Here is a 16545-nt window from a genome sequence, read left to right as displayed (position 1 = left end):
GGCCCGCTGTCCCGGCCACTGCCCCCGCCCGGCCCGCTGTCCCCGGCCACTGCCCCCGCCCGGCCTGCTCTCCCGGCCACTGCCCCGCCCGGCCCGCTGTCCCCGGCCACTGCCCCCGCCCGGCCTGCTCTCCCCGGCCACTCCCCCCGTCCAGGCCCGGGGCTGACGAGCCGGCCCGCGCCCGCGCCCGCGCCCAGAGCACCCCAGCGAGCGCAAGGGGCAGCCCGCGGGCCAGGCCGGGCGTCTGGCGTCCCCCCACCGCGCCCCACCGCGCCCCCAGCACCCTCTGGGCGGGCGGGAGGGAGGCTTGAGGCGCGGTGGCCGGAGGAGGGGGGGCGCCAAGGAGCGCCGCTCTCGCCCCGCGCCCGGGGTGTGTGGGGGTGTGTGTTGGGGTGTGTGTGTTGGGGTGTGTGTGTGTGGGGTGTGTGTGGGGGGGCTGTGTGTGGGTGTGTGTGTGGGGTGTGTGTGTGTGGGGGGCTGTGTGTGTGGGTATGTGTGTGGGGTGTGTGTGTGTGTGTGGGTGTGTGTGTGTGTGTGTGGGGCTGTGTGTGTGGGTATGTGTGTGGGGTGTGTGTGTGGGGGGTGTGTGTGTGGGTGTGTGGGTGTGTGGGTGTGTGGGGTGTGCATGGGTGTGTGTGTGGGGGTGTGGGTGTGTGTGTGGGGATGTGTGGGGTGTGTTGGGGTGTGTGTGTGTGGGGTGTGTTGGGGGTGTGTGCACGCGCCTGGCCGGGGGCGGGGCTTTGTGATTCAGGGGCGGGGCTTCTGGGCGGAGCCGGGCGGGGATTACGTCGTGGGCGGGGCCGAGGGGCGGGGCCGCGGGCGCGGGGGCGGGCCGCGGGGAGGGCTTCAGGGCGGGGCTTGTGGGGCGGGTCTTGAGTCGCGGGGCGGGGCTTGAGGGGCGGGGATTACGTCGAGGGCGGGGCTGCGGACGCGGGGCGGGCCGAGCTGCGGGCGAGTGGGCTGCGGGCGGGGCCTGCGTCGCGGGGCGGGGCTGCGGGCGCGGGGCGGGGCCGCGGGGAGGGCTGCAGCGTGGGTGGGCCTGCGGGGCGGGGCCTGCGGGCGGGGCGGGGCGCGGGGCGGGGCCTGCGGGCGGGGGGGGCGGGGCGGGGCCTGCGGCGGGGCGGGCGCGGGGCGGGGCGGGGGCGGGGCGCGGGGCGGGGCGCGGGCGGGGCGCGGGGCGGGGCGCGGGGCGGGGCGCGGGGCGGGGCGCGGGGCGGGGCGCGGGCGGCGTCTCCCCAGCACCCGCCGCGGCCGCCGCCGAGCGCGCTCGCCCGGACCCCGCGCCTGGACGCTCGCCCGGCCGGGCCGCTGGAGTCGCGGGCCCGAGCGCGGCGGGCGGCCCCGGGGCCCCGGCCGGAGGATGTCCGGGAAGCACTACAAGGGCCCCGAGGTCAGCTGCTGCATCAAGTACTTCATCTTCGGCTTCAACGTCATCTTCTGGGTGAGCGGGGCGCGGGCCCGGGTCCCCCCTTCCCCCGCCCCCCGCGGCCCCGGGGTCCCCCCTTCCTCCCGCCCCCCCCCCCGGCGCGGCCCCGGGGTCCCCCCTTCCCCCCGCCCCCGGCGCGGCCCCGGGGTCCCCCCCGCCCCCCGGCGCGGCCCGGCCCCCCCAGACCGGCGCGTGCTGCCGGCCGAGCCGGGGCGCCGGGGCGCGGAGCGGGGCGCGCGGGGTGCGCCGTCCCCGGCCCTCCGGCCCGCGCGCGTTGCGGGCGCAGAGGCGGGGCCGGGCCCCCTGGCGGGCCGGGGCCGGGGTGGCCGGGGTGGCCGGGCCGGGCGCGCGGGGCCGGGCGGGGTGGCCGGGGCCCTCCGCGCGCGGGGGGCGCCTCGGGCAGCGCGGGGGGCGGCGGCGCGGGGGCGCCTCGGGCAGCGGGGGGCCCGCGGGGGGGGCAGCCGTGGTCCCGGCCGGCGCCCCGCTTTGTGGTGGTTCCGCGCGAGCCGCGCGCTCGGCGCCAGACAAAGGGTCCCCGCGGGCCGCCTCCGCGCTGCGCTCTGCTCGCCGCGCCCCCGCCGCGCCGCGCCCCCGGAGGGAAGACGGGGTGCGCGGGGCTGGGCTGCTCGGCGTGGAGGCCCCGGCCCCGGCCCCCTGTATCCCGGCGTCCGCGCTGCGGGCGCGTCTCCCGGCTCCTCCCGCCGCGGCTGGTCCCGCTCCTGCCCCGCGCCCCGTCCCCGCGTCCCCGTCCCCGCGCCCCGTCCCCACGCGCGTCCCCACGTCCCGGTCCCCACTCCCCGTCCCCGCGTCCCGGTCCCCACTCCCCGTCCCCAGGCCCCGTCCCCACTCCCCGTCCCCAGGCCCCGTCCCCACTCCCCGTCCCGCGTCCCGGTCCCCGCGCCCCGTCCCCACGCCCGTCCCCACTCCCCGTCCCCGCTCCCGGTCCCCGCTCCCCGTCCCCGCATCCCGGTCCCCACGCCCCGTCCCCGGCCCGTCCCCAGGCCCGTCCCCAGGCCCGTCCCCAGGCCCGTCCCCAGGCCCGTCCCCACGCGCGTCCGCAGGAGGACGCAGGGCCGCGCCGCGGCAGGTGGGCACGAGGACGCGGGCGGCCGCCCACAGCCAGGCCTGGCAGCCGCGTCTGGGGGGGGCGGGGGGAGGGGGGGGACGTGCTGGGCGTGGGCCTCGGGACCGGCCTGCGGGCGGTGGTCGGACCGGCCTGGTGGGGCGTCCTGAGGGCGCCTCTCGCAGGACACCCGGGCTTCCTCCCCGGTCTGGCCAGAGGTGGAGGAAATGAAGGGATTTGGACCCGTTTCTCCGACAATTGAGTGTCGTTTGGTGGAGCGCGGAGCAGCGTTACTGATGTCCTGGATGAGCTGGTAGCAACAGCCCTGCCTGTGCAGAACCGCGAAGACCCGGGGAAGCTTGCCGGAGAGTCCAGCGCACAGCGCGTCGGCTGGTTCTGAAGGTCTGCCTTCCCCGACGGCGTCGCGGAGCCTGAGGGCAGGCTCTGGCGGAGGCTGCCCCGCTGCTGCAGGCAGGACTGTTAAGTGGGCGCCTTTGTCCTCAGAGCTCTCGCCTCCTTCCTGCGCCCGAACCTCCTTTCCTGCTGCCGCTCCGCCAGTGCCCCACGTTTAACCTCCCAGTCCGCGGGCGCGTGGCTTGCAGCGGTGGGCGGCAGAAGGCAGCCGTGAGGTGTGCTTACAGAGATCCCGACTGAGACAGGTGCTCCTGGAGAACAGGGCTCCGGAGGCGACCTCTGGGGTCCAGGCCTCGCTCCCCAGGCCCGGCAGGTCTGCACCGGTGCGGTCCCGCCCGTGCCTCGTGCCAGACAGCCCCGCTCCACACGGTGAGGCTCAGAGGTGTTTGAAGTATGGCAACGGCGGGTGGTGCTGGCGAAATGAAGTGGCACAGGCAGTGCCCTGGCCCGAGATGGCGCCTCTTAGGGACCAGCGATTCGACTCCTTGCCGATCAGTTAACGGCCCAGGCCTCACCTTCCCACTGTAAAATGAAGGCTCTGAGTAGGGTTTCTTCCAGTTCTGACAAAGAATGAGTTTGCTGAGGTCTGGTATTTTAGGGATGAAAAACAGAGGAGCTAGTCGCGGAGAGATAACGAAGGGGGCGTATCTGGCACACTGCTGCAGTCACACACCTTTTGTCTCTCATTGAGACTTGTCTAAAGATCCCTTTTTGTTTTGGTTCGGTGTTTTTTGGAAAGCCTGGGGGCTGCTCTGGAGTGGGGACGGGAAGAGAAAGAGGATTTTGTCTTAAGGTTGCTTCTTCTGGGTACTCAGTCCTCGTCCTGTAACCCATCCCTGACAGCTGTTTTGCTCTGCCCTCTTGGATTCAGGCTCTTTCTGTTCATGGGCAAGTGAACGGTCTCAGTATTCTGTTCTCCTGTTGGTTCGTGACAAACATCCCCAGCACTTCTTGGTTACGAGCAATATCTTAGTGTTGTGCCTCAGAGTTCTGTTCTCCCAGGCTCATGTGGGAGATTTGCACCGGCGTCTCGGGCAGCCGCGCAGCAACATGATGGGCTGGAGTCATCTGACGGCTCGTGGCGGGGTGGGGGGCGGGTGGCGCTCTCAACAGCTGTGCCTGCTGGGGCTCCGTCAGGCCTGCCTCCCGTCTTGGGCTGAACTGGTGGGAACTGGCCCAGGGTTTCTTCCCTCTGTTTCCCTGGCTCGAGCTCATGGGGAGCCCGCTCCCTTTCAAGGGGATGAAGAAGGAGATTCCAGCTTTTGATGGACGAGTGTCAAGGTCATGTGGGTCGTGGTCATTTCCGGAGAATGTAGTCTGATGCACGGACCTTAACTTCTTGTTTATAAAGAGAAAATGGCATCCTGCACTCGCGTGTTCTCAGGGTGCAGGGAGGCGATGTATTGCCCAGCACAAACAGGGCTCCCCTGTTGTCTCCACACTTCATGTAGTGCCGCCCTGCGGGGGAACTTCTCGGCGCCGGAGCCCGGCCTCAGGTCTCCCGAGGAGCTGAGGTGAATGGATTCATTGCACTTAACCACTCATCAGAAGAAAGCTCCCAGGGCCATGGAAGCCTTGGGTGGCTGGGGGCAACCAAGTCACTTGCTCAGCGTCAGTGCTGCCCGGGATGTTCTGGGCTAAGTTTCTCTCTGGTGGGTTCAGCCCCCACGTTGTGCCTTTCGTTGAAGGTTTGCCCTGGATTGGCGGCAGGTGCTGCATCCCAGTTTTTTCTACAGCGTTTCAATTCAGAGAGAAAGAGATTCAGGGGACCTTGGGAGAGGCTATAGGGCACCGGATAGGAAGCCTTATCTTGTGATTCACTGTAAATTGTAAGATGCTCTGGAATGATGATACAGCAGCAGTTTGTAAGTCATCATTTTTGTTTTAATTTGCTAGACATCTGTTAGCTTCGATGGCGACCATATGGGAATCTAAATTGTCTTTTGAATTACAGGGAGGTGGTGGGAAGAAAGCTAAATATGGCTATGGAAGTGTCACACGGGGAAAGTGTCAGGAAGGTGTGCAGACCTCAGTGGGGAAACAAGGTGGTGCTGACGTGTGTGGCCTGCTCTGTCTTGGGTCAGTGAGAAGCACTGAAGCACTCGCACTTGATGACATGCCTGGAAGATGGAAATGAAGCTGAGGAGAAAATTTGGAAAACAGAATAATATTCCATCTACTATAAATTGCCAGCATGAGCCCATCTAGGTGGAGCGCTCTGTCTCAATAGTCCCTGGCCAAGGGTACAAGCAACCCTTTGTCTCTTAGCAGAACTTTGTCGTTATGACATCTTCCTCGTGCGCCTCTCCAAGCATCCTCTGAGCCTACCGTGATACCTGTGACAGGTGAGGAAATTAGAGACACAGACGAGGGGTGACTTTTGAGGTGTTGAAGAACATGGCAGGGCTCACTCTGGGAAAGTTCACTCCCTCCCAGTAATTAAAGCTATCGTTTGTTTTTTGAAACTTATTTTAGGAAATACTTGTTATTCTAAAATAAAACATGGCGTAAGTCACTTACATCTGCTCATAATTGAAGAGTGATCAAGTTCTTGCATATGCCTCAGTGAACACCACCCACAGGCACAGAAAGTTGGGATGGAAGTGTTCAAGGGTATGAGAGACTAATAAGCAGTTGTCTGGTCTATTGAAAATTCATAAATGAACGTTGAGCGTTAAAGGTGGTGTTCAAGCATGGCTTCGGCACACTTGTCTGCAGAGACCATGTCTCAGGCGTCTTCACGGCCCTGTTGCCTGGCATTTTCACGGCAGGGGTTTAATACATGTGTGTAGAGTGAGTGACAGAATCCCTGGGAGGTGCTGGACACCAGCTCCCCTCACCGCTGTTCAGGGAGTCTGTGCTCGGGGCACCCGCCTAACCTTCTAAGGATGTCTTGGCCACTAGAGCGTTTCCTCTGTTCGCAGCGATTATAGATGTGATCTGTTTCCCGAAACTTCCATCCACTGAATATACAGCTGTTGATTTTAATTCTTGTTTTGAAACATTCTGGACCCTGCAGAAAAATGGCAGTGGAGTCCCTTGAGAAAAAGTCCCTACACTCAGGTATTTCCTGCAGAGGACGATGTTCCCCTGGAGAAGCCCAGGGCAGCACCCAGGCCCGGGGGTCCGAGAGACACACCCCCTTCCAGCCCCAGCCCTCGTCCACGTCTTGGGAGGCTCCGGAGTCTAGAGCCCCGCGTCCCGTTCCGCCCAGCGCTGTCATTTGTGGAGATTCCCTGTCAGTTGTTCAGTAGGATTTGCCTCCGTTTGACTTTGTCTGCCATGGCCTCACTCTCGGATTCGGGTGTGCATCTTTGGCAGGAAAGTGACCCAAGTGGCGCCGCATTGTCCCGCGTCCTGCCAGGGCCGCTGGCCGCGCCGTCACCGCGTGAGGTGGTGTCGGCCGCACTGCTCATCAAGTCACACTTTTTGGCAAGATACATATTTTGCGATGAGTTGCTTTGAAGCTGCGTACATAGCCCCTTCCCGTCACGTGTTCAGTGTCGTCATCACTCACGTCCAGCATCACGGGTCAGCCCCTCTGCTTTCCCTCAGCCTGTTCAGTTCTGTGAGTCTCCCCGCTCGTTTTGACCTGGCCTGGCCCTCAGGGTCTCTCTGCTCCACGTCCTGGGCCTGCTTGAGTCCCACCATCCCTGGGGTCCTTCCTTCGTTCTGGCAGGACGCGTGCTCCGTGCTCACCCGGTAACATTCCTGGGTGATCTTTTGCACCGAGGGAGCCGAGTTCCCGGGAGTGGAAAGGTGTTTAGAAGCCGGGGTGTGGGGACCCTGTGTGCTCGTTGCCCTGAGGTGTCACGCCCGGGGCCCTCAGTGGGCAGGACTCTGGAGCACGTGCTGCATTTCCATGTCCGGCTGTATTCCACGGCGCCGAGTTCACAGGGACACCGCCAACCCTTGTCTGATACCCCGGAGTTAGTCTACCTTCTTCCTCCTCTCTCTCTCTCTCTCTATATATATATATATTTAATGATTTATTTATTCATGCATACAAGAACTAGAATGCAGGCCCGAGGTACAGGGGGTGGGGGTGAGAGGATTCCCTAGAGACAGAGTGGGGAGCAGAACAGGCAGATCAACCGAGGTGCACTGCTGAGGGGAGCAGCGGGCGGGTCAGGAGAGGTCTGCTGCGGCCTGTGGGTAGCTCCCTGGCCTGGGATTGAACTCGTGCTGCAGTGACTGGCAATAGCTTGATAGCATTGTCTTTAACCCCTGCGCCTCCAGGGAGGCCCCTGCTGTGCAGTGCTAAATGAGATCGTGTGTGTCTCTGTGTGTGTGTGTGTGTGAAAGTGTGTCATAAAAGGTAAATCTCTCAATACAGATGTTGTCATGAGCCCAGGCCAGGCTGAACCTGCGTTTCTGGCATCCAGGAAGCATTGCCAGCTCCAGTGGAGTTCCTCGTGGAGCAGAACCCAGCACCTGTGTCTCAGGGGTGAAGCCCCCCCCCCCAGGCTGCGTGCTAACCCAAACCCCTGACCCTCCAGCTCATTACTGGACCTGAGACAGTGCTTGACCCCAGTGTCCCACCCTGGCCAGCGCTCTTCAGGCTGCGCCTCCAGCAGCCTGGGCGTCCTGAGACGTGGGAAGAGGCCCCGCCGCTCCTTACCCTCAGGCCCCGAAGCCCAGCCGTCAGGTTTGCTGCTTTGGGGTACGGTGAGGATGTTTGCTGATCACCCGTTCTGGCATTCAGCTGTTCTTGAATCTTCACGGTTGAGGCATGTTTTGAAAAAGTTCCTTTTCCCATGGGTTTTTCTCCTGTGGGTGAGTCTCTTGTGCACAGGCCGTCCCTCCAACTCACATGGGTGACCCCTCAGGCTTCGCTGATCGTTCACCCTTTGGTGGCTCGGCAGCCTGACGGGAGGCCTTACAAGAAACTTCAGTCTTGGTGTCTGTCTTTAAATCCCTGCAGTTGGCTCTGATGCTGGAGGCCTGACTTGCTCCCGGTGCCTCGGGCTTCTCTGGCGCTCTCTGGAGGGGCTGGGCTGGGGGTGGGGGGGGCGCCAGTGGGTGCGACTGACCCCCCAGCACAGCCTTCTTCACATCTGAGAAAAAACGATGCTACCTGTTTTATCCCGCCTGGGATTTTTCACTGATGCAGAAAAGCCAGCATGTTTTTTTTTAATTTTTATATTCCCCATATAATTGCAACCCCCTGATTTTGACCCCAAGCCCTCCTTTCCCCGCCCCCCCCCAAAGTGTGTCTCTGGTTCATAGTTGTTTGTTGATTTCGATTTTTTTCTTTCTTACAGTTCTTTTTCCTGGTCCCTTATTTAGGTTCTCTAGATTCCTGCTATGAGTGAGACCATCCGGTATTTTTCTTTTTCTTTCTGGCTTATTTCGCTGAGCATGATCCCTTCCAGCGCCATCCATGGTGCTGCAAATGGCATGTGTTTATCTTTTTTGAATGCTGAGTAATATTCCATGGTGTATATGGACCACATCTTCTTGATCCAGTCATCTGTTTTTGGGCATTTGGGCTGTTTCCAAAGCTTAGCTATTGTAAACAGTGCTGCTGTAAACATAGGGGTGCAGGTGCTCTTTGGAATGGATGCTTCTGTGTCCGTTGGGTAAATACCTAGGCGTGGAATTGCTAAAGCCAGCATGTTTTTAAACCTGAAAAGCCTAAAAGCTAAACGAGCAAGTCGGCTGTCCGTCTGCTCACTGTGGCCTCGGGCAGCCCCACACTGTCGCCTCTCAGTCAAATGCTCTCCCTTTGGGGGCGCCCTCCTTTGCCTGCAGCCATGACTGCACACTTGTGGGGGGCAGGGAGTCACCTTCAACGGCCGTGGCCTGGGCTGCGGTGCCCTGCAAGGGCATTTCTCCTCTCTGGCTGAAACTGTGTAGGTTTTCTTTAGAAATGCCTTCTGGTGGCACAGGGGTTAAGACTCAGCACTATGAAGCAGTCCGCAGCCACTGCAGCTCTAGTTCGATCCCTGGCCAGGGAGCTACCCACAGGGCGCTTCAGACCTCTCCTGTCTTGCCCGCTGCTCCCCTCAGCACTGTACTTCAGTCAGTCTGCCTGTTCTGCTCCCCACTCTGTCTCTGGTGAATCCTCTCACCCCCCACACCTCTGGCCTGCACCCCAGCTCTTGTATGCATAAAGAAATAAATCTTAAAAAAAAAAAGAAAGCAAGGTTTCTATGTAGAATTTTCAGAATAGGCCTAATGCATTTCCCCATTGTTTTCCTTTATCCCACCTCTTTTTAAAAATTTAGATATTATATTTTTGTTGGGCTTCTAAAGTGGAAATCTTTGGTAAGAAATAAAAGTTTGAACAAAAACCGAAGTTCTCTGGGATGTTTTGCTGGGATTTTCAGGTCTTACCACTTCTAAACACAACTCAACACGACACAGAAAGATGCCAGAACCGTCTGTTTAACACTCTGCTATCGCCTATGCTTACACAAAGGACAACGGATTGTGAAATGCAAGGTCTAATTTTTAAATAATGTAACCACCAACCTCAAAAACACAATGGAATTTGGAAATGGAGGGAGAACATTTGCTGTCCCCTCCCTGAACAGGCTCAGCAGTGTCCCGTTCTTCTTCCAGCCAAGATTTATTCGTCAAAGTATTGCAGGACTCAGGACTCTTTTACTTGTTGAAATCTTTTCTAAATTATACTTGGCACTAACACTTGAATTTCTGAAAACCTGCAGGGAACAGCTGGTGCTCTAATAAATATTCAGGCCAACTTTTTTAATGCTCTGTCCTTAATTAAGTTGTCCTAATAAAAGAGGAATACTTGACTTCAGCATTTCTCAAAGTATAATGTTTTGCTTCCAACAAAAATTTCCCCCAACTGTTAATATTTCCCCTGAAGCATCCTTAAAACTTCGTTCTGCCAAGTAAGTATTTCCAAGTGCTGTTGAAGCATTTAATGCCAGAACTTAGTTCTCCTGCTTTAAGGGGCTGTCGTGTTTCGGTGGGCCAGCCTGTTGCCTGACGAGGACACCCCAGGCCACTGACCTTTTCAGAAAATTCTGTATGCGGCACAGAGTGAGAGAGGTAAGTGGCTCGTCCTGACCCAGGCACGCTCGTCCTCTGGTGGAGACGGTGGGTTTGCTGTCAAGGAGACCAGACCCTGAGCATGTCTGCAGTTTTGACCAGCTCCATTCCCGCCCTGTGACCTTAGAGCACTTGCTCACCGCGAAGTCAGGTCCTCTGCTCAGCTGCTGCCTGGCGTTCTAGGTGGCCATATTGATTAATGGTTGACAGTAGTGTTGAAACCTAACATCGATCTTGCAGTTATGAGGATTAGAGAAGCTAATACGTAGAAACTCTTGGAATACTCAGTAGCTATTAGCAATTATTATTTTCCTCGACATCCTTAATTTCTTTTGATTGTTTCCCCTAAACTCATTCGTTGTTAAAATAACCCTACATTGAAACATGTATTTTTTGTTCTCTGGAATATTCTGCCTACGGGAGTGCATTGTCGAAATAATTAAAGGGAGAAAAGATCTGAAAATGCTCACACTGTTCCTTTCGTGGTAACGAGTGGCATGTCATTCTTATTGCGGAGACCAGACCGAAAATTCAGGTCTGTTGTTTGTGAATTTCCCCCCACCCCTTCCCCAGTTAGATTCACTCTCCGTTTTCGTTGTAAGACAGAGCTGTCGCGTGTTACTGTTTGCAGTGGGAAGCTGAGCTCTGTTGCCTGGTGTTGGGCCTAATACCTGGGGGAGACAGAAACATCTTTCCAAGCTCTGGAAAGCCCAGATGGCGCTAAGGACAGCTTACTGGCCACTCGTGTGTGCAGCGTTAAGTCCTGCGTATGCTCGTCACTGGTTTACTCTGAAACTCAGACACATTCTCTAGGTCCTGAAGGTGAATAGGGAGGCTGTTCTCGGGGCTTCCCGTTTGGCCTTTCAGTTGGCTCAGAGCTGGGACTTTGGCCCAGAGGACCTGCTGATAGACTGAGTGGGCCCCCGTCTGGGTGGACAGTGACTGGCTGGCCTCTCCTCTGGGCGCTGCAGACTCACCTGGAGAGTGCCCCCAGCGTCACCTGAACAGAGGACGGGGCTGCCCGTTTCCAGCACAATCTCTACCTGGACTCGAGTCTGGGAGGGAAGGCGAGAGCTGTGCAAATTAGCAGGTGCAGGAACAAACGGTCGTCTCAGTGATGGAGGGGCACAGAGCCCAGCCCTGGCGGGGGAGGGTCGTGTGGCCTCTTCCCTGAGGGGTTCCATGGTAGACCACACGGTGGTGGGCCCAGCAGGGCACAGGAGCATGCTGACAGAGCTTGCAACGCCCCCAGGCCCCTCACAGCAGCTGATGGAGCTCCACTCCGCACTGGGATGACACCAGAATCGCTTCCTTGTGCTCCAGGCCCTAAGCTCATGTCTGTGAGTGTCTGGAGGGCCCCAGCGGGTGCTGCAGAGCAGAGGATCCTATAGCTCAGTCATCTGTAAACAGCCTGCTTGGTTTGAGCCAAGCTCGCCCTCCCTGAGCTTCTCAGATGGCAGCAAGGGTCATGGCGTGGGTGGGGCCTTGTTTAAACTGCAGCATCTGATCCAGTAGAGCGGGGGGCTGGGGCCAGGGTGCCTTTCACAGGCCCCCAGGTGAGGTGTTGCTGCTGGCGCTTCGATCTCATTTTGAATTGTAAGGATCTAGGCCTTTCAAACTCATTCTTTTCTTCTTAATCAACTCTGGGTTTTTAAAATTTATTTATACATACAAGAATTGGGGTGCAGGCCAGAGGTGCGTGGATTGAGATAATTCACCAGAGACAGAGTGGGGAGCAGAACAGGCGGATACACTGAAATCCACTGCCGAGGGGAGCAGCGGGGAGACAGGAGAGGTCTGCTGCGCCATGTGGGTCACCTCCCTGGGGATTGAACTCATGCTGCAGAGGCTGCAGACAGCTTCATAGTGCTGAGACTTAACCCCTGTTCCATCAGGGAGACCCTCAGCTCTGTTTTTAAACCATTTATTTAAAAAGGAAGCTTGAAAAATATCACTATTCAAATGCATGCAAAGTCAGTCATGTGGCGTATTACCTGCTGGGGAGCTTGCTGCTGCCAGCGTCGGAGCCGGCTTTCCCGGTACCTGGAGGCCAGCAAGTGTGCAGTGTGTTTTTGCCTCCTGGCAGCCAGTGGAGACTTCCTCCTTCACTGGGCAGGATTAAAAGAGAGTTGAAAAGGAAATAACTTTCTTATTCCAGCTGGTTTAATGCAGCAATCAGAATGGTCTCTTCTGGCACCCCAGGTCACTAGGGAACTTTGGGGAGCACTGCTCTGAGTAATTTGAAGGCAGGCATGCGTGTGCGAGCTGAAGCCTGTCAGTGAGCTGGCTGCATCTGTAGAGATAAAATGGTTGGGGGAGGTGTTGGCATATTTGCCTATGCCAGTTCTGTTTCCAGCTGGGGAAAAAGGTGGGGTACCCCACTTCTGAAAAAATTGCTAAGGCAGGCCCAGCAGGACTCACATCGTAGGTGTACGGAGGAGAATGCTTTGGAAATTGGATCTCAGGTAACAGGACGTCCATCCTGAATCCTTGGGAGCGCGTCTCTACGGGTCCTTCCTCTCCTGCTCCCCCTCGCCCAGCCCTCCTCCTCCTGCAGTTGCTGAAGGAGGTTACGTTGGTTGCGTTCCATCTGGGGATAGGCCATTGACCATGCCTTTTTTTTTTTTTTTTTTACAAACAATAGGACAGTTTTTTTATGCTTTCCTTTTGTAAAAAGTATACAGCGGGGGCCTCCTGGTGGCGCAAGGGGTGAAGACGCAACCTATGAAGCTGTCCGCAGCCTCTGCAGCACGAGTTCAGTCCCCGGCCAGGGAGCAACCCACATGGCGTGACAGACCTCTTCCGTCTCCCGGCTGCTCCCCTCAGCAGTGGATTTCAGTGGATCCACCTGTTCTGTTCCCCACTCTGTCTCTGGTGACTCCTCTCACCCCCCACACCTCTGGCCTGCGCCCCAGCTCTTGTCTGCATAAGTAAATCAATCTTTAAAAAAGGAAAAAGAAATTTACTACAATTGCAGTAACACTTACACCTATATTTGGTTCCCTTATATTAAAAATAGAGACGGATGCTCTAGAACAGTGAACAAATAAATATTCAGAGAGGGGGACAAAGCACTGGATGTCCCAGTGGGGGGCTTTTCTCCCCCTAACCCCTCACAGCTGTGGCCCCTTTCTGGCTCAGGATGACATTTAGAATAAGTGTTTTCTTTTCTTTTCTTTTTTCTTTTTTTAAAGATTTATTTATTTATTTATACAAGCATTGGGCACAGTCAGAAGCGCAGGAGGGTGAGAGGATTCACCAGAGCCAGAGCGGGGAGCAGAGCAGGCAGAAGGACCGAAGGACACTGCTGAGGGGAGCAGCGGGCGGCAGGAGAGGTCTGCGCGCCATGTGGGACCCTCCTCCGGTGGCCGGGGAGCAGCCGGGAATCGAACCAGTGCTGCAGAGGCTGCGGGCAGCTTCACAACCCAGCGCTCAACCGCTGCACCAGAGGGGAGGCCCTAGAATAAGTGTTTTCAACATGCAGAACAAATACTACTGGTGAATAAACATGAATCTCACACAACCGAAAGAGAAAATCAATAAATCTGCTTTAGGCACTTCAAAAACCCTGCACTTGAGTCAGTGTTAAAAAACAAAAACCAGAAACTCAAGGCACTGGGCTGGCAGTTTGCGGCGTTTTTCATCATGACCTTCCCGTGGAGGAGTGTGGCTAGGTGTCCAGGCTCTGCTCCCTGCCAGGGCCTCTCCCAGGCGCTGCCCACGGGCCTCTCAGTCTTGGCCCTGGAATCTTAGGGGAAATCATGCTGCCTTCATGTTCTGTTAGCTTCGTGTAGGCTTTTTTCAAAAAGAAACTCAACAGAGAGGTAGCCAGATGATATAATTATCTGTGGTGTTTGCTTTTTCCCTGAGTCTGAAGATTTAACAATCCCTAATGTCCTTACGCTGTGGTGTGAGCGTTTCAGAATTAGTCCCCAGTGAGGATTTGAAACAGCTGCACATAGGTTGTTTTATTCATCTTTCTGTAAGATACAAAATCGTTATTTTAGAAATGAAAATATCCTTTTGTTTTGTGAAATACATTTATATCCATTTAAATACTATATATATATATATATATATAGTATATATGTATCTCTCTCCTCAGGTGATGTGCATAATCAATATATGACCTGCATCCTTCATGCATGTTAAATGCTGCTCTAGATGCTTGGATTATGTGCTCTCTCCGAGGAGAGAAAAACTGCTTAAAAGCCAATATGACCTCTAAACAGTTTCATTGGTGATAAAAGGCTAAGCTGTCCTGTCACCGTATATATGTTCACTAAATGAAACTTTTTTAAGTTAAAAATGAAAATCAGAGATCAATTTTAGTATCTAAGACATAAACAGGAGAAAAGGCTATTGTATTTTTGGTTTGTGATTAAGACTAGAAAATGAACTCTTTGAACATGAAATTACCACATCTTAGCTGGAGGCACCAATAGACCATGAATTATTGCCAAGAACCTTTCAAATGCAGTTTTTTAATTGTAAGCATCCTTTCTGTGAACTCCCCCATCCCGTCCTTTCTGTGAGCTTAATTCCAGAGTTGAAAAGACAGGGCTTTATGCCTGGCGGAGAGCTGAGCCCCCTTCGCAGTCTCTGAAAGGCCAGCCAGTGTTCTGGGCGGGTCGTCCTCGCGCCCAGGCTCTGGAGCCATCTTTCAAAAGGTCCATTGCCGTCCTGATTATGTAAGCTTAGGATTTATGTGCTGACTGGGACTTTATTTATTTTATTTATATATTTTTTAAAGATTATTTATGCATACAAGACATGGGGTGCAGGCCAGAGGAGTGGGGGTGAGAGGACTCACCAGAGACAGAGTGGGGAGCAGCGCAGGCGGATCCACTGAAATCCACGGCTGAGGGGAGCAGTGGGCGAGTCTGGAGAGGTCTGCTGCGCCCTGTGGGTCAGCTCCCTGGCCGGCTGGGGATCGAACTCAGGCTGCAGAGGCTGCGGACAGCTTCACAGTGTTGTGCTTAACCCTTCGCACCACCAGGGAGGCCCTGAATGGGACTTTAAAAACCATATAGGCCTCTCATTTTTACCTCTCTTTCCCACATTTTTTCCCTCTTCATGGACTCCTCACCCTCCAGCCAAACTTTTCAGCAGAGCCCCCATTTATAGAGCAGGACCAGCTGCTGTGCTGGGAGTTAGGTCCTCTGGGCTTGGCCCTCCTGGCTGTGTGGGGACGGTGCCGAGGGAGTGTGGGCGTCCCTGTGGGGGTTGGGCTCCCGAGGTCGGGGAGGCATCTGTTTCCCACCGGGTTGGCGTGGAGCCGGGGGAAGGTGGCGCTTGCTGTCAGGCCGTGGCTATGTGTGCCGAGTGGCCTGGGGCCGGCTCGACACCATTTGGTTCTACTAAAAGGATTTGGTGCAGTTGCTTCGATGCACGTCAGCCCTGCTTGCGTTAAGTGGGGTCTCGGGTTATTTATTATGTATTACTCTCGTGTTTTGGAATGAATGGACTAGAAAACTGCAGCTTCATATGGAGTCCATATGTGACTTGTAAGTTAGCAGCAACACAAAGGCTTCCAATTAATTTGCACATAAAGTTGCATATTGAATAGCGGGAACTTGCTGGCACTGGTGTTATTTGAAATTCTTTGTCATCCCTAATGCTGTTCATACTTGATTTGAACCAGACATTAGGTGTTGGAAGAGTCTGTGGAGGAGCTTGGTCCACGGCGTCACGTAGGTCCTGTTTGGCTTTGGGGAGTGAGCGTAGTGGAATGTGTTCTGTTCTGAACTGATGAGCTGCAGACAGCACAGGTCCTACCCAAAGGGACTTAGCTCTTTATTTTTGTCATGGAGCTTTCCCTCCCTGGTGGCTGGGCGGAGTAGCAGCATCAAAGTGGTGGGTATTGAAGCTGAGACCTCCAAGCCATGTGACTGTGAACAGTGACCTGGTCACTCTGGTCTGTTTCTTTTGGGACAGTTGCGAGGCGGGGTGAGGTGGTGGCCACACCGTGGACCCTGCTGGGCAACCTGCCGGAGAAGCGCCTGCTTCCTTCTCGCCCGGGGAAGGTGCTGTCGGTGGCCAGGCCTCTCCGTCCCTGTGGGGGACTGCACCCGCGTTTCGTGCGTGCCATCTGTCCCCCACAGAGTGGGCTGCAGTCAGCTGGACCTGCCGAGGGGTGCTGGCCGGAGCAGCTGCCCACCCCTTCGACTTCCTCTCATGCTTAGCTGCAGCTGTTCCTCGTGCCCATCCCGGGGTGACCTGGCCAGCCCTCTGCTGCTTTATCACAGAGGCCAGCACTTCTCATGTCTTGCGACCACTGACGGTGTCTGGCTAGGGGGATAGGAGCCCAAGGCCTCTTACTGAGAGTTGTTTTCACCCAAGCTGGGCAAGCTGCAAATGGACACGAGTGAGTGGTTGGCTTTGAGTGGGAGCAGCTGGCTGCAGGGGCCTGGCGGCCACGGCTGGGCACCCAGGGGGCACAGGCGCAGATGCGGAGCCTGCTAGCCCCATGGCCCTGAAGAAAGGACCAGAGAGGGTCGGCCCAAGCCACAGAGCCCAGCATGAGGAGGGGCCGGGCTGTCTCAGAGTCGCCGCTGAGTAGGACTGTGGCAAGTTTGCTTGGTGGTATTCATGGAGCAGATTCTTCCCAGGCAGTCAG

At 56.8% G+C, this 16545-nt stretch overlaps 1 protein-coding gene across 3 annotated transcripts in view; it reads left to right on the top strand.

The window, feature by feature from the left end:
• Window positions 1-1319: 1319 nt before the first annotated feature.
• Window positions 1320-16545, top strand: part of TSPAN5 (tetraspanin 5) — an 86974-nt gene continuing 71748 nt past the window's right edge. For all 3 annotated transcript variants that reach the window (XM_054694623.1, XM_054694622.1, XM_037509649.2), the window contains exon 1: window positions 1320-1441. In XM_054694623.1, the coding sequence (XP_054550598.1) occupies window positions 1361-1441 (81 nt within the window). In that variant the 5' untranslated portion in view covers window positions 1320-1360. The remainder of the gene's footprint in view (window positions 1442-16545) is intronic.

This window comes from Talpa occidentalis, unplaced genomic scaffold, assembly GCF_014898055.3.
Source record: "Talpa occidentalis isolate TD23 unplaced genomic scaffold, MPIMG_talOcc4v2.1 talOcc4.13, whole genome shotgun sequence".
Taxonomy (NCBI): Eukaryota; Metazoa; Chordata; class Mammalia; order Eulipotyphla; family Talpidae; genus Talpa; species Talpa occidentalis.
Note: the sequence above shows the minus strand (reverse complement) of the source record. Positions and strands in the feature narration are given on the sequence as shown.